General features: G+C 33.6%; 1 protein-coding gene across 4 annotated transcripts in view; it reads left to right on the top strand.

Annotated features, from left to right (window-relative positions):
• The window catches only part of LOC129225604 (aryl hydrocarbon receptor nuclear translocator homolog), a 187,471-nt gene that overhangs the window by 14,389 nt on the left and 147,841 nt on the right, over nucleotides 1-25,241 (top strand). For 3 of the 4 annotated variants that reach the window (XM_054860065.1, XM_054860062.1, XM_054860061.1), the window contains exon 2: nucleotides 9,014-9,062. In XM_054860065.1, coding sequence (XP_054716040.1) covers nucleotides 9,014-9,062 — 49 coding nt within the window. Of the gene's footprint in view, nucleotides 1-7,944; nucleotides 8,028-9,013; nucleotides 9,063-25,241 lie in introns of all 4 variants that reach the window. The other variant, XM_054860066.1, reaches the window with a different exon arrangement.

Genomic DNA, 25,241 nt, shown 5'->3' with positions numbered 1-25,241 from the left:
CCGCAGATTATAAAGGTTTTCATTTCTTCAGACTTAAGTGATTCTTAAATTTTATAACCAAGTTGTATTCTTCTTTTATATATTTTAAAATTAACTAATTGCTTTTTTTTCTTGCATTTTAAAATTGTTTGTTACAAAAGGAATCTAAGATTTTTTTTCCGTTACATACTGAAATCATTTGAAATAGAGTTAACTTGTGCACTTAAGTAAATATCTTTATTTTTTTTATTGTTAAAATGCTGTATTCATTCATTAAAACCTATGTTCTTGATTAGAGAAAAGCTCCCTATGAATGGATGTCAAATGGTTTCATCTGTTTTGCATAAATATGTCATTTAGTTATATAAGAATAACTACATTACTTTTATTATTTCACTATTACTTGTTATTCTTGCAACAATTATTATACTGTTTGAAAACTTAGTTCAAAATAATTTCAATTGCTTTTTAGTTTTATCATAAATACACATATGTTTTTAAGAGTAATTTTAATAGTTTCTTAAAATTCTTATGCTAAGTGGTTTCTGGAAGTCAAGTATTTTTTTTTTAAATTTTCTATTATCTTTCCATGTAGAAAAATTTAATATGCTGCTTTATAGGCTTTTTTCCCCCAAAAAAATTGACTTGATATGTTTTTTTTTAACCATTTTATTAAAAAAGTAGCATCTTTTAAAAATACAACAACTTTACACAACTTAAAACATTTAAAATACTGCATTTTATACAAACATACAATGGATTTCAAGTAGAGCAAAGAAAGAAAACCATTATTATTGGTAACGTAAATCAGGGAAATTTGGTGAACTTAAATCAGGGAAAAGTCAGGGAACTTTTTTTCACAGTTCCTGTCGCCACCCTGTTCTTCTTTGGTAAACACAAATGCTTTTATTCAAAATATACTGTGTATGTTTTGTGTTAGTTACATACAAAAATATTTAAAAAATGCAAAAGAGAAGTGAATTAAAAATAATAAATGAAATAGTTATTCATCCTTTGGGGGGGGGGGCTGCCCCCCTAAAATCTGCTACTGGCCCAACCTCAATTATTAGCACTTCAAAATGCAGTTTATTACGTGTAATCTGAAATCTTTAGGAGTTTAGATTTTAAAATAGGGGAAAAATTTATCTGTTTGCATTGCCACATCCGCGTAAAATTAAATAAAGGTGTCATATCTTAAACCGCGTATAATCAAAACCGTGTAAAATGAACCTGCGCAAAACGAGTGTCTACTGTATTAAGTAATGAAGAAAAATGGAAAATTGACTATCAGAATTTCCATATATTGTATTTGTCTGCTCTTATTCTCAAAACTCAGTATGGTTTTTTTTTTTTTTTTGAGTTTATGCTGCACTCATCTATGAAAAAAGTTATTGTGCCTATGCTCACACACATTCTGTCTTTATATATGCGTACAAAAATGCAAAACAGAAAACTAGTAATGTGTGGCTGTTGGCCTAAGATTGGATTTTATGTATCAATCAATTCCCAATGGTTCTCAAGTGACCTGTTCAGAGTACTTGGATCCCAGTCTACAGTGTCTACTAGGAAGAAAAAAAGGTGGGAAGAAGTTTGCGAATAATTTTTTTTTTCATGCTAAACACAAACAGGGCCAGATTAACATTTATTTACGCCCTAGGCCAAACTAAAGAGATTACACCCCACCTCACATGTGTAAACTCTATCGAAATCGTAGCCCCCCCCCCTCAACCCCTAGCTATTCCCAGAGGCGTAGCAAGTGAAGATTTCGGGCTCCCCCTATTTGACAAAATAAGGTATGGGTTTCTTTCTCTGTTTTCCAGTGATGACATACAAAGGTGGGGGTTTGGGGGTGCTCCCCCGGGAATTTTTTGAAATTCAAGTCTTAGAAATGCAACACACGTCATAACAACACACGTGTTTCTGTGTGTAAAATATATAGTTGCTCTAAATTCATGCAAAATTTAAATTTTTGTTGCTGCAAGCTGCTCTAAATTTGCAATTTTACTGCTCCAGGCTGCTCCAAATTCACATTTTTACTGCTCTAAACTCACCATTTTCCTGCTCCCAAGATTGCTCCAAAAGCAAGTTTTGGTCGGTACTTCCCTGGTCATGCAAGTTTGCTAAATAGTTTTTCTCTTTCTTTGTTTTTTTTTTTTTTTAAATCAATGCAGCTTTTTTATTAGGTACATAAAAAAACAAGACAGATTTTCTAATATAGGTAAAAATAGGTTTTCTAAAAAGATAAGTTTTTCTAAAATTACATGGAGAAAAAAGCCAAGTAGCTCTTTTTTTATTTATTTAATTATCATTATTTTTCAATCTTTCGCATTTCAAAATAGTCCAAAAAGCACATTTCAGCCAAAACTTTATTTACTACTTAACTTGCTTGATTTCTTAAAACTCATTGAGATAGGTTATGTGCCATTCAAGCGTTGCCTAGTGTATCTAAATTTTAATGCTAGAATATTTAAATGACGAGAGATAAAAATAGTTAAAGAAATCCAAGAACACTTAGAGTAGGCTTAAAATTGTGTTTATACCTGCACACTTTTTGCATTCTCAATAGATGATGCAGTCAGAGGAAGAAAAGAAAATGCAGTAAAACCTGTAAAGTTGACCGCCTGTTTAAGTTGACCGCTTTTTTGAAGTACAGAATTAGACCTATATCATATAAATCAACCTCTATAAGTTGACCACTAAAGTAGTGCACCACAAGTTGTCAATTTACACAGGTTTCACTGTATATAAAATTATGAAAACTGAAAATATGTGTGTAACTCGGTGCTCTTATAAAAAAATTAATATCAAATTTTTACCTTTCAAAGAACTTTTTTTATCCCATTAAAATAAAAGAAGTCTCATGTATGAATGGTGGAAGAATCAATAAACATTCATTCTTATGACAGTCTTTATTATTAAAATATGTTAAAAGAATATTTTTATACTCAGGCTTTTAATTATTTTCATTTTCTTTGATAAAAACATTGTGTTCCTAAATGCATTAAACCAGGAGAAATATTGTCTACAATGGAAAACATAATGATTTTCTTAAAACCTACTTGTCCTGCTTCTATAATTCTTGTCACTGATACATTAGATAAATAAATTAGATGATTTGTAACTTTTTAAAAAATCTTTAAACAAAATATGCATTGATCTTTTAATGTTTTAAGTTCTGTAATGTACATCAGACTTGTGATTTATTCGTAGATTCTGCAAAATACTTTCCATGTTTAAGAATGCATGATTTTAATTTTCCTTTTATTTTCTTATTTATTGTAGATAGCAAGTATTATGAGGAAATTCATTTACAAGAATTTATTCTTTGTTATTTGTAATTAGTAATGTCTGAACTATCACAGTAAATTATTTCTTTGATTATGTATCCCAAGGCCCATTTACGTAGTTTGTATTTTTTATAACAGTTAAAGATTTTCAAACAATATTCTCCTGTAGAAATCTTTATGTATGATTGCATGAAAATACAAGATTTTACTCTTAACTATTTAATTAATTACAGTGAAACCTGTGTAAGTTGACCACTTGCGGTGCACTACTTTAGTGGTCAACTTAAGCAGGTGGTCAACTTATAGAGGTTGAATTATAAGAAAAGATCTATTCCGTGCCTGAAAATAGCAGTCAACTTAGACAGGTGGTCAACTTACAAGGGTGGTCAACTTTACAGGTTTTACTTACAAAGAAGTTAGGTACAAATATGAATATTAAACATTCCTTAATTATTGATTGATAAAATCATTGTGATTTTCCTAAAAAAAAATTATCTCTCTTGCAAATCATATTTTAACCAAATAAACCTGGTTTAAACAAAAAAAAAAAAAAAAGTTTTTTTTTTTTTTTTCACCAACTCTGGTATGTGTAACTGAAACAGAATTTTATTTTATGTGATGCATGCTCATTTCAAAAATGAAAATTTGTGTCAGTGAACTATAGGGTCTGGTGGGGGAAAGTGGTCAATGGGGTAAAGTGGTCATACGTCAAATAAATGGCTATAGCTTGGAAATAAATGTTCGAATGAATGTGAAAATTTTATTTTAGAGTAGGGCAGTTAGAAACTACATTTTGAATACAAAATTTTGCAACTGGCAACATTTTATTGGGTAAAAAAAAATATTTTGTGTGAATATGAAAAGTTTTAAAATCTAAACACCTATTTTAACTTCCTTGGGAAATTTTGTTTGTTAGAATTAGGAACAGATTGACTGTACAGGAAGCTTCCTACATGTCTCAAGAACTCTTATTCATTAGTAGTTAGCTGAATCTATTTTAGGTAATTTTTTAGAACAATTTAAGTAAGATGGGGTAAAGTGGTCATAATATTAGGCTTAACGAATATTGTTCTTCTAATGTCACTTAATCTTTAAGTATAAGGCCGATACAGATTAAATATTAGTTTTACTTAATATGTATTGTTTTTACAGTAAATGGGGTTAAAAATACGAGTAAATGCTTATATATACGCATAAATACTCGTGTAGGCACGTACATAGGCGTATTCACATAAATGCGCCAATAAATACGTGTATGGGTATGTCCAAGTATTTTTTATCCATACAGCTATACATTCTACTATACATGTATATGCTCACTTATACTCATATATACATGAAAACTTATATACTCAGGTAGACACGTAATATACGCGGTCGTACTCGAGTAGACATTTACATAAAAGCATAAGAAATACAAGTATACAGGGTGAGTTTAAACTCTTGAGCAAATTATTAAAAGGTGTTAGAAGGGGGGATAAGAAGCAATAATCATAAGGAACATATAGTCACAAACACAATGCTGACGCGCTACATGCACGCAAAGCCAGAAACTGATGGATGCAAAAAAAGTCACAAATTTATTACACAAAGACAATTTTACACAACATTTTAGGTCTCAAGAAAGTTTTAAAGCGATTGATGAAATTTGCGGCCTGCAGCTGTAATAAATGTGTTTCGCAATCACAAAGCACTCTCTGTTGCAATAACGAGACTTTTGAAAAACTTTCATCAGCCGCTGCGCCTTTGTTGCGGTGCTACTACAGGCCGTAACTTTTAACAACTGCTCTAAATATTTCTTAAAAACTAAAATATTAGGTAAAATCATCTTAGTGCAACAAATTTGTGCCCTGCTTTGCATCCATCAGTTTCTGACTTTTTGTGCAAGTAGCGCGTCAGTGATTATAACTTCCTTATGATTCTTAACTTCCTATCCTTCCCTCTCACACCCCTATGATTTTTGCCCAAGAGCTTAAATTCACTCTGTAGGTCGACATGTATATAAGCGTATATTCTCGTGATACACACATGTACTGGTGCATGCACGTATATGTACGTATATACGTCTATACAGGTATATGGTCGTGTTTACGCGAATACATGCATATATACTCGTGCTTCCATATATATACGTGAGTAGATACATACTCCAAAGACGCACTGGATGTATCCACGAATTAACTCGTGTATACCCGTATATGTATGTATGTATACTTATATATGCGTATATACGTCTACTTTACACATATATACTCAAGTATGCACGTATTTTCTTGAGATACAAGTGCATACGAGCATATGATGTTCGTTTATACGCGTATATACTCGTATACACATGACACGTGTATACACGTGACACGTATGTACTCATGTAGACACGTATACACTCCTGTAGGTAATCACGTATACATGCTTATGTACTCGTATATATACTTATACTCGTATATACACGTATATACTTGAGTAGGCACGTGCATGCATATATCTGATGTATACATGTATCTGCTCATATAGGAACGTGTTTACTCGTTTATAACACGACACGAATATATTCGTACACGCATGTACTCGTGAATATACTTGTAACTATAAAAGCAACAGAAATATATAAGTTTTAGGGTTATTTATAATGATTTTGCTTCTATTTTTAAATATAACCACTTTACCCCATGCTATGACCACTTTCCCCCACCCCATGGGGTAAAGTGGTCATAAAAACATAGGGAAAAGAAAGTGCTATAAAACTACTAAAATCAATGTTTTTCTTCCTAAAATTCAATGTACCGTGTTCTTTAATAATGCAATGTAAAATAACAATAAAAAAAATTGAAGTGTTTAAAGAATTTGTTGTATTTATTATCCACCTAAGTTGAAAACCTGCGATTTTATGACCACTTTACCCCACCAGACCCTAATCCAGAGCTTCTCATCCGATAAAATGAATTTTAGGATTATGTTGTTTTGAAAATTCAAAATTTTTATCTCCTACTTTCTTTGAACAAGTTCTGAAAGGTATAAATACAACTCAGTTACATTTTTACTTGGTAAGTGGAAGAATGAATGAAAAAATGACCATTGGCTCAATGATTTGAAACATTTAAAATTGATTTTCAAACTTGTCTTGAAGTATTGATGAAAGGTAACTAATACATTCATAAGTCAATTTCACTGTCATTTTTAGTTTTATTTTCATATTTGGAGAAATGGACAGGAGCTTCATCTTCAGATACAATATCCAACCTTCAAACGAATTTCATTTCTGTCATTTGTAGCCATGTTAGTTCTTTCCCTTTCAGCTCCAAGTTGGAATAATTTCGTTTCTTATTTTGTCTGTTAAAAAGCCAAATACACTAGCCAACAAGGGTCTGTTAGTTCAAAAACCTTTAGGGCTTTGACTCTATGACATTAAGATAATATTTTACTTTTTCAATTAAATTTATAGGCTTCAGTATGAAGAAATTTACAGGTACTTCAGTATGCAAAATGTCAGAATTTCCTAATAGGTTTTTTTTTTTTTTTTGACATATCTCAGTCTAGCAGAGCTGGACAACAATCTCCATGAATCTGAATCTCTCCAAAAAGCACAAAAACAGATGTGGGTCTCAAAGGACCTCATCCTTTGTCAATCCCAAGCAAACCAACATGTGAGCAGGTGAGTCCTCATCAGCAGAACACCAGTGGCATTCTGCAAAGGTCTTTTGACCCTCACAAAGCTTGAGGGCACTTGTATGGTTACTCCAAATTCTTTAGGTGGTTTGATGGGATCTATGAATGTGAAGACTCTTCCGGACATTTTGCAAAGTACCATGAGTGAGTAGAAGGAGTCTTCATTTGTCTGTTTAGCTCTATTTTTGCCATGGTGGAAAACTCTAAATGTGAAAACCCAGAAGAACTCACACCCTCCTCAGCAGCAGACCTAACTAGGGAGTCGTCTCTTTTATTGCCTTCAACTCACATATGAAGGGATCCACTGGAAATCAATGATGTGTTCAGGTGAAAGTCTGAAAAAAAAAAAATTAAGATGTCTAAACTAGTCTGATCAGCAACAAAACCCCAACTATAGGTGCCAAATTGAGGCACGACTACCAGTGTAAGAAATAAAATGTGACTTTTTTTAAACTTCTGAAAAACTTATTTGTTTTAACATGTAATTAAAGTCATTTACATACTTAAGATTTCATTATGTCCCTTAAATCTCCATTAAAGTAACCTATGATCAGCCACTGATTTGGGCTAGTTCAGTTTCATGATCAAGAATTTTCCAAAAAGCAGCTGAAAATTGAATACATAATATTATGATATGAGTTGCTACACTTGGGATGCCACAGAGTTAGACAGTCCAGACTCTGCTATTGAAGTTTTTAGGGGTATGTCTTGTTTTCTGGGAAGTTTTCATTCTTAGGGGATTTTCTAGTATTTAAAGGAGGTGTGTCATTGCTCTATGTTCTTAGGGGAGATAGGCACCCGACTACACAATAACTATTTCATTGGTTGAAACTCCTTTTACTTCAACATTTTTACTGTTGCAGGATCATTCTTCCAAGCAATTTCTTTGAGGTCCATTTCAAGATTTATTATTGCTATATTTTTGAGAAAAGTATAAAAGATTAGAAACCAGTATAAATAGCTTAAAATCTTTTTATCACAAACACTAAGATCATCCATAATTTTTTAACAGGTTCTGTCTTAACATTTGGCAACAAAGACGGAATCATGAATTTCATCATGAGGATTGAACTCCTCTACTAAAAGGACTTTCAAGTGAGTCACAAATTTTGTTTCTGATTCACTGTTGCTCAGATCTTTCTTTCAACTTGACTGCTCAGACTTTCTCCTTTTATGATCATACTGAGAACTTTATGACAAAATTTCTCTTTTTGCACAAAATGTTATTTCAGAACCTGTTTCATGTTCTTTTCAGTTCATTTAATGTTGAATAAATACTTATTAATTTTTTAATCTCAGGCACTTTAATACATTCCTATAGAACTTTGAATGTACACTTTGCATATTTTTGAATGATGTTATCAAAGCTTAATTTCTAGTAAAAGAAATATGGAAGCCAAGCTGTGTAGTCTTTTTTTTTTTTTTTTTTTAAATACTCAGTCTAAATTTTATCTAATGGGTAAAAACTGGCATACAATTGCAATGGACTGAACAGCTTGAAGACAAGAGCTCTGTTGATGACACAACTTAATCCCTGGATGTTATGTTTTTAATTTATATCCATCCTCTTTCTGCATGAGATAATAATTTTATTCGGTTTTTGTGTTTGTGTTAGTTTTGCATACAAATAAATGAATGAATTTTATATTTATGACATTCCATAACAAGCCAATGTAATCATTGTCACTTAGTTCCCTGCACTAATTCTTTTCTGAATGGGGTCTTATGCATTACCAACTGTATTTTTTTAGTTTATTAGTTGTTAGTTAAAGTTACCAAAACATCCTGCTTTGAAAAATCTGTGGTTCAGCTATTTGTTGCTCCAATCAGTAAGAAAACAAATGCTGAATATTTAAAAAAACCTGACAAATAAAAAAGAGAGAGAGAAAGCCATACAGAGATTGTTGGTGGAAAGTTTGGGTTCCAATTTTTTCTCAAACGGTTATTGGTTCTTTGTCTCTTTATAGAACTTCTGTTTTTAATGTATTTAATGACTATTAGTACTTTTGTGGTATGGTTATTGTAAATGAAGATGTCTTAAAATGTTAAATTTTTCTTTAAAAGATGTAAATTTCTTACAGGTACTGATTCAAACAAAGCGGGTAAAAGACGAAAGCCTGGTATTAAGGAGTAAGTACATTTTAACTTTTGTAGTTTTCCATTAAATAAGGGAACAGAGATAGTTTAAGTCAACTTTGTACAAGATAAAACTTATGTGATGCATAATTGATAAATTCAAAGGTGAGAACAAAAAAGGGGCAGCAGAACTGACTCTAATAATATTTTTCATTTCCAATGGCCAGGGCCAAGAACTAGAATGCTAATAACATGTAATTAATATAAATTAATTTTCATTCTTTTACTTATTAACTGCATCTAGTTTTTTTTTAAAGAGCAATTTCATTTAGTCAGTGGTCTTGAATCCATTAAAGGCTTTTTCAAGATGTTGGAAACTTGTTTCTCTGTCTGCACCAATTCAACTTTCAATTTTTCCTTTTACAATTTCTCAACTACATGGAAATGCTTGTAAGTTTCATGCATATGATATTCAGGGTTGTATGATAGCTTCACAGGTTTATTGTTATCCTCTTAAAATGTCAAAACTGTTTTTAATTTTACTACACCCTGAAATGTATGGAGCTAAATGACTTCATTGGCTGTCTCTGATGTTGCTATAACTTTAGCTTCAGTAGTTGTAATAGCAACAGTTTGAATTTTTATCCCTTATTGATCTTCTATCATGTTTTTGTATTGAGTTTCAACAGAAGAACGCAGAAAAAATTCCCAGTAAATTCTTCAGTATAATATGATATTAATGCCTATACTTTATTTGATAAGAAGTGCTAGTGGAGGTAAACAGAGCAACGTGATACTAGCGAATACGGTTTTTCGCTTGGCGCTAGGAAAACGGGAAACAATGCCACCTTGAATGATTTTTTGGAAGCATAAATCTTTTTTGAGTTTCAAATTTTTTTTTTAATCATGCTCAATATTAATGTTTTTTTAAAAACTGATGTCCCCTAAAAAGGAAAGAATGAGCCTTTTTTTTAAAAAATATATAAAAAAACAAAATGTATGTGATCTTTCTTCATTTGAATGAAAACTTTGGTTGCAGTGTTCTCAAATGATGAACAAATTGAAAAGTTAATAACCTTTGTTTCATTCTAGGAGAGTCAACCGTGCAATTGTAATCATAAATTTGGGAAATTTTGGATAAAGCAGTAACCCTTTATGTTTATATATCCCATATCCCTTATCACTTCTCATTTGACAGAGTACAATTCATTTTCAGCTATATTTGTGACGTGGCGATTACTTGACACTAACCTTTCATTTTAGGTCTATTATAACCTAGATCTATTTCAAGCAAATCTAAGAAGGTTCTTCTGCCTTTATATAGGAGTTTAGTAAGACCTCATTTGGAGTATGCTGTTCAGTTTTGGTTTCCTTATCTGAGGAAAAATATTTCTGTCTTGGAAAATGTTCAAAGAAAACTAGATTAGTAAGGGAAGTTTCGGATTTAGATTATGATACCAGACTTAATAGGCTTAATATGTATATCCTGCAGCAAAGGGCAGTCAGAGGGGACATGATTCAGTTGTTTAAATTTATCAAAATGAAAGATGTTAACGGATTAAATTTTTGTGTGGAAAGCAGAACGAGGGGTCATTGTTTAAAGCTATTCAAATCTCAAACTAACCTGAAAACTAGGAAAAACAACATTGCCGGCAAAAAAATCTTTACATTTGGTTGGCAATTAAAAACTTTACATGCAAACTTTTTTTTATGATTTTACTTGGCATGCTCCCTAGTAATTTGGCCGAATACCGAGTAATCGGCCAGATTGTGGCTGAAATTCGGTATTTGACCAATTCACAAGGGAGCATGCCAAGTAAAATCATGACAAGAAAAAGAAGTTTTTAATTACCAACCAAATGTACAGATTTTTTTTACCGGAACCGTACAAACTATTATAATTTATTTTTATGTTTTCGGAAAAGTATCTCTTATACCCATGGAAATATAAGCATTTCTTTCAAAAATACGATTTTTTAAAAGGCTTTTGGCTCATAACACGCAGAGTTTTCCGTCAAATGTTACTAAACTTCAGAATATTTGACAGCATACAAGAGAAACATAAGAAAATTTGAAATTAAAATATTGAAAATTTAATGCAATATGAATGTTTAAAGAAATTTAATTTTCGCTGCGCATGCGCAAAAGATAACAATTTATAACCTTTATAATAAAAAGCCCAGATAGATTGTACACCTCATGATAAAATTCCAGTTCGATATCTTAAAAATTCAAAAAGTTATCAACAATCTATTGAGCCGAATTTCAATAATTCTTTGATAGGCGATGATTCGTGAGGGATCGTTCACAAATAATCTGTTTTTATCATGAATTACACTAAATGACGGCAGGCAAGTGTTACCAGTTTGCGAACGACCCCTTACGATTCGTCGCCTATCCAAGAATTGTTAAAATTCGGCTCATTAGATTGCTGATAACTTTTTGGATTTTTAAGCTATCGAGCTGGAATTTTATCACGAGGTGTAAGAGCTATCTGGGCTTTGTATTATGAAGGTTAAAAATTGATATCTTTCGCGCACGCACAGTGAAGTTTCCACTGCTTTTTATATTTCAACAAATTTTCAATATTTTAATTTCAAATTTTATTATTATGTTTCTCTTGTATGCTGTCAAATATTCTGAAAGTTTTGTATCAGTTGACAGAAAACTCTGCGTGCTATGCGCCGAAAGCCTTAAAATAAAGTTTGCATTTTCGAAAGAAATGCTTATATCTCCGTGGGTATAAGAAATACTTTCAGAAAAATATAAAAATAAATTCTACAGAGTTTGTACAGTGCTGGCAAAAAAAAAAAAAAAGTTTGGTTGGCAATTAAAAACTTTACGTAACTTTTTCTTGTCATGATTTTACTTGGCATGCTTCCTTGTAAACAGGGCCTGATTAACAGACAGTCCAGCGGGTCCGCGGACCTGGGCACTGCAAATTTAGGGGCACTAAAATAGCCTAAATTAACTTACTTCCTTCCTTTTTTTCTGTTTAAGTGAACGTTCCTTTTCAGCTTTGGAAAGAATCAAAAATCGTTTGAGAAGCTGCATTTCTCAGGATAATTTACAGACGTTTTTCTTGTTGACCGATGACCATTGAAAATTCTATGACATCAAAATTAGATTTCGAAGATGTGATCGACACATTTGCCTCTGTTAAAGCCAGAAAGAAGCCTTTTTAAAGCTTAATGTCAGAATTAGTTTTTTTTTTTGCTATTTTTGCAGTTTTAAATTGTTTTTTTAATTCATTTTCACCTTAAGGTAAGGCAATTTTTTTAACTATGATTAGTTGGTGACTATCAAGTGTTTGGTATTCAAATCCCAGGTTTCTGTAGTAATGTGTAGGTTTCTAATGTATTAGGTTTCTAGTATAAAACATTGACTTTGAAATTGTGCTGATTTTCTCATGCGGGGGGGGGGGGGGGGGGGCATCAATTTTTACTCAGGACCTGGGCACCAGTTTGTCTTGATCAGGCCCTGCTTGTGAATTGGCCGAATACCAAATATTCGTCTAAAATCTGGCCGAATATTTAGTATTTGGACAAATAACTAGTCAGCATGCCAAATAAAATCATGACAAGAAGTTTGCATGTAAATTTTTTTTTTTTGCCAACTAAATGTAAAATTTTTTCTTGCCGGCACTGTACTTCTTTAGTAGGGTCGTGGACACTTGGAACAGCTTACCGGAAGAGGCGGTAATGAGCAAGGTCTCATTTAAAGCTCAAAAAGGGCCATTGATCTTCATTGGGGACTAATTAATTGACTAGGACCAGCCTAGCTGAGTCCAGAGGCTGTTGCTGGTTGTCTCATTTGTATTATGCAACTGTAGGAAAGAACTTTTATCTGTAGCAATGTGCACTTTTCTCTCTTCTTTAGATAGTATTGGTTAAGTCGACCTTGAATAAAATAAGTACCTGATTCAAGGCTTCAAGACTCTTCAATATATCAATTCAGTAGAACTTCACTTATGCCTGTTACCCAACTCTCTATAGAAGAGATAAATTTACCATTATGATTGCTTATTGTTACAGACTGTTCACAGACATTGGTCATGTTTTTTTCCCTCTTGAAATGAAATATATTTGGATTTCTTTATAAAGTTTCTTTGAATGAATAAGATGAATGTAGTAAATAGTGATGCAACAAATAGTGATTTAACCGAATACGGAATGTTTGGCTACAAGCAAGGCTGAATATTCGGCTATTAGGCAACTGAATAGTTAATTGGCTTTTGTTTAGAGACGAAACACAGGTTGCATTTAAAGCATATAATTTTGTGTGAAGAATAGTTCAATATACACTATCAAAGATCTTTAAAAATGATTTGGAGCAAATTTATTTTTAATATGATAACATTAGTTTAAACTTTAAAAATTTTCGGCGGAAAAATTACCAAAAGGAAAATTATTTCCTTGCAACAGTTCTTAAAGATCAGAGCTCTATATTTAAGCTTTTCTAAAAGTATTTTTCTATTGGAGGCAATATTTTATGTAAAGCTTCTCACAAATAATTATGGAAAACAAAAACTGAAATGATGCATGAAATTGTATCATATAACTTTATATCATACATACATTTGCCAAAATTAGTAGTAATAAACCTTACTTCTCTATGAGAACATTCAATTTCTGAAGTTATTTCAATGGAAAAAATATAATTATTATTTAGAACCTATCCGAAGATTATTGAATATTTAGAAGAAATCCAAACTTTATTGGTGTAGGTACCACCATGAAAGGCACTCTTGAACAAAATTTGGGAAAGCAATTTTTATCAATTCAAAACCATGAACACTATATTGCATTGCAACGGGGTTGCTTCCTTCAGTCAAAAGAACTACTTTTAGTCATTGAAATGGATAGAATGAGCAAAAAAAAATAACATGGACCCAGAAAATAATTTCATTTTCCCAGCAGTTTTTTTAAATTAATTTTTTTTAAATGTCCGATTTTTCAAACAAGACGTGGTTTTTATGACTTCACAAATGATGCACTTTGCCGCATCTTTCTACTAGGTTTCCACGTTTTGATATTCAAGCAGCGAATTAAAACTGCGCTCTACGCTTGCTACCAACCTTATCATTGCCAATACATGCGAGTAAAGATGCGAATTAAATATTTTGGACCATGAATGGCATCACTGAATGGCATTTCATCATTTGTGATGTCATCGGCAGAAGCGTTAAACGATGAAAGAGCACAGATTTAAGTAATTTTTTTAAAATATTAAAGTTAAAGAAATTATTTAAAAAATGGTCAGATTCTATGTTTCCAAAAAAAATACTTTTGAAATTTTGGAAACAACTCCACTGTTTTTAATGCTAGATTCAAATTGTTCTTCAACAAAATTGAAATGAACACAGCAGAAGCTTCACAGCAATAAAATAAAAGTTAATAACCCAAGTAAAAAGAGGGTGAGCGATTTAAATCAACACAATTTAAATAAGTTAATTAAAATGAATCACATCATAATTTTTAAAGATAAAAATTTTTAAAATTCAGAAGAATGAATTTGATGGGCATATTAGCAAAAACGTATTAACAAATATTAATTTTAACGATCTTTCCATAAGGAAAAAGAATGATTCATACTGTTGTTAAATAAAATAAATTGAAACTGAAGAAAAATAAAAATCACTATAGCAATAATATTAAAAAGAAAAGAACTTGAAAAAGAAGAAAGAAACTAGAATGATTCTTTTCAATGAAATTAAAAATAATAAAGTATATTGGATAGTTATCTGTTAGGAATTAAGCTATTTAATTATTAATTTAAAAATAAACTTATCATACAGTCATTTTCAACTTTCAAACAGTGCCAATAAATATGCATATTAATAAGACAAGAATTCTAAGCAAAAAAAAAAAATAAAAGTCTGCTTTTCAGCCTTGGATGAATTTTATTAGGGATTTAAAAGTCAAAAATCTAGTGTTTTCTTTTTTTTCCCTTAATCATGCATTTCATTCTAAGATTCTTTTTTTTTTAAATATTCATTACTTGAGGAAAATAACTCAATGCTCTATGTTATTTTGATTCATTTTTTTTCAGTTAATATAGTTCTATATTATTTTAAAATTTATTATTATTATAACAATTATTATTATTTTAGAAAAGGGTAAAATATTTATTTTGATTGTTAAAAAATGTTTGGGAAACAGACTCATCTGGATATGGGGGAAAAAAAAGAATAAATTAACAAAATCTGTTTTTAGTAAAAAAAAAATCCGATTTTTTTTCAAATAAAGAAAAGAGGTGTTTCTTTTATCAACCGTGGAAACCAGAGTAAGTTGGCCTCACTCCATAAAGTGTTACTTATTAAAGAAGAAAGCTTTTATAAATGTATTTTCTCATCAATTATGACATCGACATCGAATTAAAGTTGAACGCAAAACAGCAATCTTTTATCAATAACACATCCATACTTAGAAAATATCGCTGTCACGCCCCTACTAGCACTGTCCTCGATTTCGTTTACAGTTCTTCGTTCAGATGGCAGCACTAAGCAACATTTTCAGCTCTTGTATGACAAACGCGTAAAATGCAATGCGTACTTACATTTTTAAAGTACTAAATTAGTTTTTAGCCTTTTTACCAGTTCCATGAATGAAAAAAAAAGGGGGGGGGGACTTATCTTGAAATTTTAGGGGACAGTTTCCTAACATAACATTTGTATTATTTTTGTAACATACAAACAACTGTGATTACTTTCACGGTGGTTAACCAAAATAAAACGCAAGAGTCGAAACTTATCGCATTGTGTTCTCATTAATTGTGCGTATATTTCAATCAAAACAATTTATTGGAGTCAAAAGCCGCCCTTTTCTCCCTATGGAAAATTTCGAATAATTGAAGTTCAAACTAACCCTTTGTGAATAAAATGAATTGAAAATCACTACTAATATATATCTTTTATGGCGAAAGCAACTTCAAGTACATATTCATAGGCTGCTCGATAGGGGCTTTACCCCCTCACTTTTCTAAGTTTAAAATTAACGATCGATCAAAAAATGATAAAATTGATCGATTCACATGCGTAAAGAAAGAAGAATTGATTTAATAAATGCGTTTTGAAGTTTTCTCAAGCTATTATTTCATTAAAATTAAAATGGAACTTTGAAATGGGGGGGGGGGAGAAAGGGGCTATCTGCCCCAATTTTTGAGACCATAACCAGAATGTTTTAAAGAAGGTCATTCAATCAAACTGTCACAAGGCCGTATTCAAAATTTTTTTCCCGGAGGGGCCCGGATTTGCACATTGCCACACACACACGCATATAGACACGCATAAAAATATTTATCGTAGAAAATGTTTTTGTTCCAACTTTTAATGGTTCCACCGTTGGACTTTACTTTTATTTTAATTTCTTCTTATTTTTTTATTGACCTTATAGTGGTAAGGATAACAGGAGAGTGACCCTTTAAGTCGGGTGTAGAACATCCATAATTTCATGGGGTCCGGGGGTTTTTCCCCCGGGTAATTGTTTTAAAAATATATATATATATAAAACATCTGTATTTTGAGGCCTTATATGGAGTCATTGAGGCTACAAAAATATGAAGTAAAATAGGTAAAAAAGCCTTTCAAAAGTTAAGCATTCTTTTGCAAATTAAGATCAATCAAAATAAAAATAACTTGCTCGACAAATCGTTGACATTAATCGACAGAGAGGAGAAAAGAGAAGCACATCTTCTTTGCTCATATCGGCTGTTAGTGTAGTTTGTTTTTGATCACTTCCCCAACATCCGCCCCCCCCTTTCATCAAATGCCCTACAGTATAAAAATTGTATAAAATGGTTTAAAAGAAATGGTGTAGAGATTCTCAGAAAATAAGAACTAAAGATTAATATGCTGGCCATTTGGACAGTTCATACTTTATTTTCTTGATAAGAGACAATATTGAAGAATTTTTCATGGAATTTCAAAAACTTGAATAATTTTCAACGACTCTAAAACAGTTGAAATTATTTGAAGCACTTTACTTACTCTTTTCAGAAGTTGATGGCGCAGTCTTACAAAATGATAAATTTGTAAGACACACTCATTTTATTTAAGTTAAAAATTATTGTAACGAAATATTTCTCAAGCAAACATTTTTTTTTCAATCACAAGTAGTGCAGAAAATGAAAATAGAGCAGAGTAAGTGTGATTTTTTTTTTCTCTCATTCTTAAGATATTAACAGTATGCAGTAGAAGTAAGATAAAAACAAGCAATAACAAAAGAGCTTCCAAAATACTGAATTTGGTATCAAATAAATGGCAAGACATGAAGCATATCAGTCACAAAAATTTGTCTTGAAAAATATGCTACAAAAACACGAGAATCATGATTTTTACTACATATTTTACTCAGGATGTATCAGGAGCTGAATTTGGCCCATCTTGATAACCTAATCGGAAACTAGGGGACTGGCCCTTGGGAGTCCGCGGCTCGAAATCGGTGCAGTGTAAGTTTTATAAGAGTTTTAGGGGGAGGAAGGCAGGGGCTTGCAAGGGGGGGGGGTGGAGAAGGGACACCTTTTGGCACGAGCCTGAAAGGGGCTCAGTATTTTTAAAACTAGTGGTGAAAATACGGGTAAACAAAATGGAGGGGGCCAGAAAAAGTCATTTGTGATGAGCCCCAAAATTTCTGTGCACGCTCCTGGAAGATGGCAAGTCTGCAAAACTAACAAGGGGCCTGCCTTGGACCTGAATTGAAATGAGGAAAGATAGCAGGAAGTCCTAATTAAGGATCTAAATTTCAAGTATGCGTTGCAGCTAATGAGAATTAGAATTCCTTTTTCTGTATTTATTCAAACTTTCACTTGTTACAAAATTAAGAATAAAAAAAACTTTGTTATTTTCCTTTTCTGATATGGGAAATTCAAAAAAAAAAAAAAAAATCTTCTGTTTTATTGTACAAAACATTTTAGGTTTCGGGGGGGGGGGGGCGTCTCGATACGGCCCTGAACTGTCGTGAAAGTTCAGTTCCCCATTTTTTTTTCAAAAAAAAGTCAGCTTTACAGGAACCGCCCACCTAACCTGCCCCCTCCCTCGCACCTTCTTTGACCCCCCCTTCTTTTGGTGCAACAGCCACCTGTGTTAGTAATATAGTAATATAAACTTGCGAAAATAGGATTGTTTGGGGACTTACCCTGTAACTCTTTCTGTATTGTAGTTATAAAAGACGTAATTCGTAATTCCAAATGGTTTTGAGTAATACCAAGGGAAGAAGTAGTTCGGGGTACACCCTCGGAAAATTTTCGAAATTAAAGTGTTAAAAATACGATTGTTGGCCGTCTTTGGGTACATTAAAGAAAGAAATGGTGTGCGAAGAATCTCCTCTGACTTTTTTTTTTTTAATTTCAGCTGCAGAAACGGATTTTTAGACAAATTTTGGTGACATTCGAAACGAGGGAGATTCGAGAGACCTCCCCCTAAAATTTTCAAATTTGTAGTTCTAAGATCCACAATTTTTGGTAATCTTAGGAAAAGAGGAGTACCGCCCCCCCCCCTCCTCAATAGTTTTCGAAATTGAAAGTTGCAGCTTTGAAAACGCACTTTTAGACGATTTTTGGTGAAGTTAAGAACAAGGGAAGTTCTGGGACCCCTCCCGGAAATATTTCGAAATTGAAGCTTAAAAATCAAATTGTAGGTCAACTTTGGTTCCATTTTGGGACAAAATTGGTTTTAAGGATCCCCCCCCTCTCCCGGAGTTCAGAATTGTCATCTTTAAAACGCACTCATGACGATCTTTAATGGTGTTAATAACAAAGCAGTTTCTTAAAAATGTGGTTCCGTCTTCTTCGGTTACATTAGGGGTAAGGGCCCTCCAGCACACATCAGGGTCCTCCACCAGAGTTTTTTAGAATTTCGGAACCCTAAAACGCGATTTTAGAATCCTTTTTCTTAACGAAAGAGAAGGGATGGGATTCCTAGAACTTTCCCGGATATTTTCTGAAATTTTAACCAAATTAGCTTTAGATGATCTATCGTGATGTGGAGTTTAAATTGTTCGAAATGGAAGACCTCATTAAGCAATTGAATGCTTTTGATGACAGTAGAGGAAAGGATGTGGTTTCCGACACCCTTACCCTGAAGATTTTCGTAATTGTAGTTCTAAAAGCGCAAGTTTAGATTTTTCTGGTAATTTTGGTTGGAGGGAAGGTTTGGGGGTATTTTCCGAAAATCTTGCGAATGACGAAATATTGTGACTACGCGAAAAATTTAAGATAATAAAGAATAGATTTTTTAATTTGTTTTACAGAATTAATTTTGAAATTAAAAATCCCGAAGAAACTACAATGTAAATAAAATACTTAGTTTCTAGCGCATTTGCGTCTAAAGTAAAGAGGGTAAGATAAAATTTTGAAGATACACTGTAAAAGATCAAGTTTTGCGTAAAGGAAATAATTAAAAGTGAAAAAACGATTTACGACAAATTTTGCTTTATTTTCAATGGTTTGCATTGCAATGAACATCCAATTCCGTTTTTGGAAACTTAGGCACTTGAATAGTCTTGTCGGCTTCCATCTTGCGAATGACCAAATATGGCTACCAAGACCACCCTTACAGACGACGGCCGGCGTCCGCGGAGCGGATACTTTCAGACGGTATTTTGGACTTCAATTTTCGGGAGAGAGCTTTTCATCGCCCTGCACCCACATGATTAAAGATCGTCTAAAATTTAGTAATTTGGACTTGGAATTTTTCGGAAATTCACCGAGGAGCCACCCCGACTTCAGCTTGCTAAATATATTATAAATTTTGTTTTGACGACTTGAATGTTTTGACGACTCGAATTTGAAAAAATTCGAGTCCCCGCACCTAATTCCTTCCTCTAACGTTACCAAAGACAGGGCCGGATTTAGGGGAGGGCAGGCGGGGCTGCTGCCCCTGGGTCTCCACAATAACGGAGCCCCCACAGTAAAATTTTTACAAAAATATCCTAACTTTCACGGATCAAAAAAATCGAGAATATCGGATATACATATATATATCAAAGTATCGGATATTTTCGAAAAAATTATGATCTTTTCGAGCCCTGATTAGGGGCCTCCACTCCTTCGTTGCCCCGGGGCCTCCACACTTCCAAATCCGGCCCTGACCAAAGATGTCATACAATTATGCCATTCAGGGCTAAAATTGCGAAAAATTTTCCGCTGAAGTGCAATATAGTTCTCTTATAAGCAAAGAGGCCCTCAAAACTGCATTCTGGCCCGTCCCAAACCTGTAAATCAACTGCGATAGAGCCTTCAGGGGCTTCCAAATTATTTTGGACCTAGGGCCTCACTTTCAGTTAATCGGGCCCTGATTCCAGCTAACCCAGGAGTTTTTTTTTCTAGGGAACTAAAGACGGGGGGGGGGGGGATGACTTTTTCAAACTAGGTCGCCACGTGGCGACCCTGTGTGAATCTTGACCTTCATTGTAGAGTAGACGAGCTTTTAATGAAAACTGAACATTCACTTAACAAAGCATTTTTTAAGACCAAGAGCACATAGTAATTTAAGAAGGCAATAATTCTTGAAAATAGGGAGCTTCAAATTGCTCGTTTTAATATCCATTATTTTGACAAGTTCTTGCATTGTTTAACATGCGAGATCGTGCTTGTTGCCAATCAGCATTAAAAAGAAAAAAAATGGGAATGGAGGAGCAGCTGTCAGTTTTCCGAGTCCTCTCGCATTACTTATGTTCGTAGTGAAATTGCGTTGTCGGATGAAAGACTCTCTTTTTGTTCGTGGAGGACATACGACTTTTTATGTCTTAGTTAAATGCTAAATCGCCAAAAATCCTATGAGTTCCATCGCTACTCAATGAAAAGGCCATGAATTGCGAAAAATGCCAATCATTATACTAAATTCTCACATTGCGTTATTATCTTCAAAAGAAAATAATAAATCTTTTTTGCTGGATCTCCCCCCCCCCTCCCCCTTGTTACTGACAGAAGAACTGTGAAATTTTATTTCCGAAGAAGAATAACCAAGTCTTGTTATTATTGGGACGATCGAATTTTTCTCGCTATTAACTATATACTATAAAGGTTTTTTTTTATTAACAGTCCACTTATCCGGCAGTGATGAATTACGTCTGCCGTTGTTCATTAATTGGCAAACCAAAGCAGTCAAAATAGCAATCACAAAAAATTGATAAATACAGACAATTATGTATGTCCCAGTGCTTTTATCTCTACAATGTAGTTTGATCAGAAACACAGCAAAGTGGTTGTAGGTTATTACCCACCAGTGCTGTTCTTAATATGTTCACGTACTTATTCATTTTAGGAGTGTTCTAACCAAAAAAAAAATCGGACTTGTTTTGACTAATCCCCGGGAGAAAATTCCGACTGCAATTGTAAGCGTGATACAGCGGAAGTTTACCAGATATCGCTTATAAAAAGAATAATGTTAAAAGTTAAGCTGAAAAATTTCTCTAAAAGGGGCGATGGGTAAGTTCTACATTATGACTCGTAGTCAACTTAAAAATCTCGCAACAGGACGCAGCCAAAGAAAAAGATTTGTGTGGAATTAGGGTCAATTCCTCCACAGCACATGGCATTCAGCCTTTCTCGATGATAATATATATTAGGGTGGGTCAAAAGTACTTCGATTTTCGATGATGGGCAATGCGGAAAAGGTGCCATTGGTGGAACTAATTGTACATAGAAAAATTGAAGTTTGTAAAACAATTTCTTGATATACCACAGTTGCGACAAAACTGGACTCGGCTGGATGCCTTTTTTTTTTTTTTTTAAATTTGGCAAAAATTTTTTAAGGAATCCCCCCCTCCTATTTTTAATGATAGGTAGTGTGAAAAAGGTACCATTGCTAGCAATAAATTAAAAAACTAGTGCGTAACTGGCCGAATCCCATCCATAGAAATTTTGTCCACAAAAATAATTAATTTTAACGTATATCTTTTTATTTTCAATTTTTAATTTCCTTCTATTCCAAGTGCCGCTCGTTGGAGCCTCTCCCCCTTTTTGTATGAGGCCGAGAAGCGGACTTGTCATTTCGAATTTTTCCTGGAGGGGAAGAGGTCAAAGGGTATATACTCGATGCACGTTATACCGAAAGACAACTAAAAATCATGCGCACCTTTTTATAAATACATTAATTTTTCAAAGCCAGGGAGGAGGGTGAGGGTCAATTGCCCCCTCCTAAATGACGGGCTGGCTTAGGAACTGCTGTGTGTGTCCTTTTCAGACTTTCTGATAAGAGGACTTCATCGAATTTTAAATACAAACATGAGTGCTATCCTCCCGCCCTCGCTTTTCCTGAAGAGCTCGAACACCGTGTGGAAAGATTGGTCATCACGGTCAGCTTCTTGCTCTCCCATGAAACCAGACAGAAAGTGCGGGCTCAAGGAAGTTGCTGACTTTTGGCTCGTTGAACTGCTGACTGGGTTCAAGAGAGGTGGGATTAGAGATTTTCTGATTTGAATTTGTAAGTTGTACTCTTGGCGTGCTCATCACGTTGGTTCTGTGCTCAGAGATGCTGTGATAAATTTTCAAGCTTGCAGTTTCCTTCCTTTGTAGGAAGTTCATTATGAATTTCTACTGGGAACTTTGTCATCGCTGTGCAAATTTTATTAATTAGATTACTCCCGTAAATTACTGGGAGTTTAGTAACTAAGAAATAGGCGGAACTCTCTGCTTCAATAGATGTAAGTGTCAGGATGGATCAGATTTGGATTAATCGTTGATATTGTCGTTGCAATCGATTATTTTCCAGAAATCGATAGAAGATTGTGTTCTTCTGATTCACGTAATCTGTTGAACATCTTTGTAGAATCGGAATAGTGATAAAACATGTTGAACTGCTCATTTTTTTGAAAAAATGAGTTCCTATATATTTTTTAAAAATTCCTAAATTTGACGGGAAAAATTACTTTTTTTTTTCAAAACCAAAGGTCACTTTTAGGCCTGAGAAATATACCTGTAGATGTTGAAAACATCAGTACGTTAGCTCTTAGAGCAGGAATTAGTTCATGGAGGGAACTAGTCTAATCATTGGCTCTATGCAAAAGGGGCCGAACCTTAAAGGGGCCCGTGATTTTTAAAATGAGGTCGAAACAGTAGGGTAATCTAATGGGGGGGGGGGGGGCACATAAAAGTCATTTGTGACAGACCCCAAAATTTCTGTGTACGCCCCTGACTTGGTGTCTTTTTTTCACAAATGAAAGTCTTCACTTCTTCCATTTTATCTCTTCTCAATGCGTTAGCTAAACAAATTTAAAATGTTTTGTGAGTTGTTAAAACAATAGCATCTGCAATTGTGCGTAATGTCGAAATTGAAGCGTTTTCAGTTGTCCAGAATTTCTGATTTTTCCAACTGAGTCGGTCCTAATTACTTCAGATGGCTTTGGTTCGTTTGCAGTCAGCTCAGAATAATCATTAACAATTTTCTGTATACATTTTCGGTCGAGGGAGCTTAAAATTTCAAAACATAAAACTCCTTCAAAAAAAAATAATTTGTATTGGTTTAGCTGCTGGCACAGACCGTCAAGCGGAAGAGTTTTATTCGTTAGATCTTTATCACGCGACAGGTTTTTTACTATTAAAAAATCGGTAGCATTTAAGTAGTCAATCCAAATGGACTCGTCAGTGGTTTGACAGTTGGTAGTTTTATGATTACTGCTATTTTTTCTATGTTATAAGAATCACTTTACGTTGGGTTGGTCACCGCAATCTTAGCCAGCGCAAAATTCGAAACCTCTCGCATTTCCGAAAAATAAAATGAGAGAAAGAAACTACGTCCTTGGCCTTTCTTGTTCTTTTCCTACCTGTGCTATCCGTAATCCCGCCCTAATTCGCCAGTGAACACGCCTTATTGGTTGTTGGCTTGTCGCGGGAGGCGGGGCAAACAGGTGAGAGACCGTGACGGTGATGGGGAGTAAAGCAAAAATTGTAGGAGGATTTAGCGTAAGATTGAAATTCAATTGTGCTAATTTTGATTCCTGACATGAAATACGAAATATTAATACTAGAAATATTAAAAGGTGGGCAAGAGCTTTTTGAACTTGCATTGGGGGGGGGGGGGGATTCTCAATTTACTGAATGAAGATCTGAATTTTACCAAATGATATATAGGAGCCTGCGCTGATAACTAACATAGCTCGAAACTCGTATATAACACAGAACGCATAGGTAGACATTCGGTATTTGAAAAATCAATACTGCATTATTACCTCATAAATTTCGAAAAAAGGAAAATTTTGGGAGGTCTGCGGTGGAGAGGAGGATGGGAGTTGATTTTCCTCTAACTCCCATCGATGTGTCCCTGATGGGGACATAATTTGTAGGGTGTGTTGCGTAATACTATGTATAGGAGCTCCTGCTCTTGTCTTAGAACTCAGTTTAAAACTTAGCGAGATGAATTCATTCTTAGTATTATCAACAAAAAATATTACTGTTGATATTCAGCAGTCCTGACCGTGGGGATGGTCAACTTGCTTGCGACGCTATGTACTGTATTTTATTTCCCTATGAAATTATGCTTGATCATTGTCTGTAAGCTTGATACTTGAACATTGTTTTGCAAATTTTTTCCTCATGTTTTTTAAATTGAAACTTACGCTAAGTAGCATTTTTGCAGATAGCATTTTTTGCACGATGACAGTTTTTTTTTATTTTTAATTGACTACTGATGCAAACAGTAATTCTGTTTGTCAACGCATGTAGCCTTTTTAGGCAGTATGATGTAGGAACACGAGCATGAGTTATTTTGTGAGTCTTCGGCAATGCATGGGCCCGCTTAGCTCTTAATGGTAATCTGGTCTCGTTACTAGAAGCCTCTTCCGGCAACTGCAATATATCAGCTTTTTTTTTTTTTTTTTTTACTTGGGTGGGTTCTTTTTCAAGGTCTGAAAATACGTCTTGACTTTTTTAAGTGCAATACATTTTTGAGGAGCAAAATGAAGAAAAACAATGAAAATCATGTAACAGTGATAAATTGCATTAGACAGGGGAAAGAGGGAACAGAAAAAGAATAAATGTGTACTTTTTAAAATTATAAAACAAGAAAAAAAAAACATTTATAGTGTTTGACATTTAGTATTGAAAATGTTATAAACAGTTCAAATGTAAGATTTTAACTTTCAAAATTGCTTCTCTTTTTCTTTTCTTTTTTTCATTTTCCACAATTTCAAATCTTTATTTTCAATGACGAGTGAAAATAAGCATGACCGAAGTTTTGAATCGAGTTTTTTCAGTGCGTGGAATACGATTTTTGAGGCGTTAAGAATGTCTGTTAAA

Source organism: Uloborus diversus, chromosome 7, assembly GCF_026930045.1.
Source record: "Uloborus diversus isolate 005 chromosome 7, Udiv.v.3.1, whole genome shotgun sequence".
Lineage (NCBI taxonomy): Eukaryota > Metazoa > Arthropoda > Arachnida > Araneae > Uloboridae > Uloborus > Uloborus diversus.
Note: the sequence above shows the minus strand (reverse complement) of the source record. Positions and strands in the feature narration are given on the sequence as shown.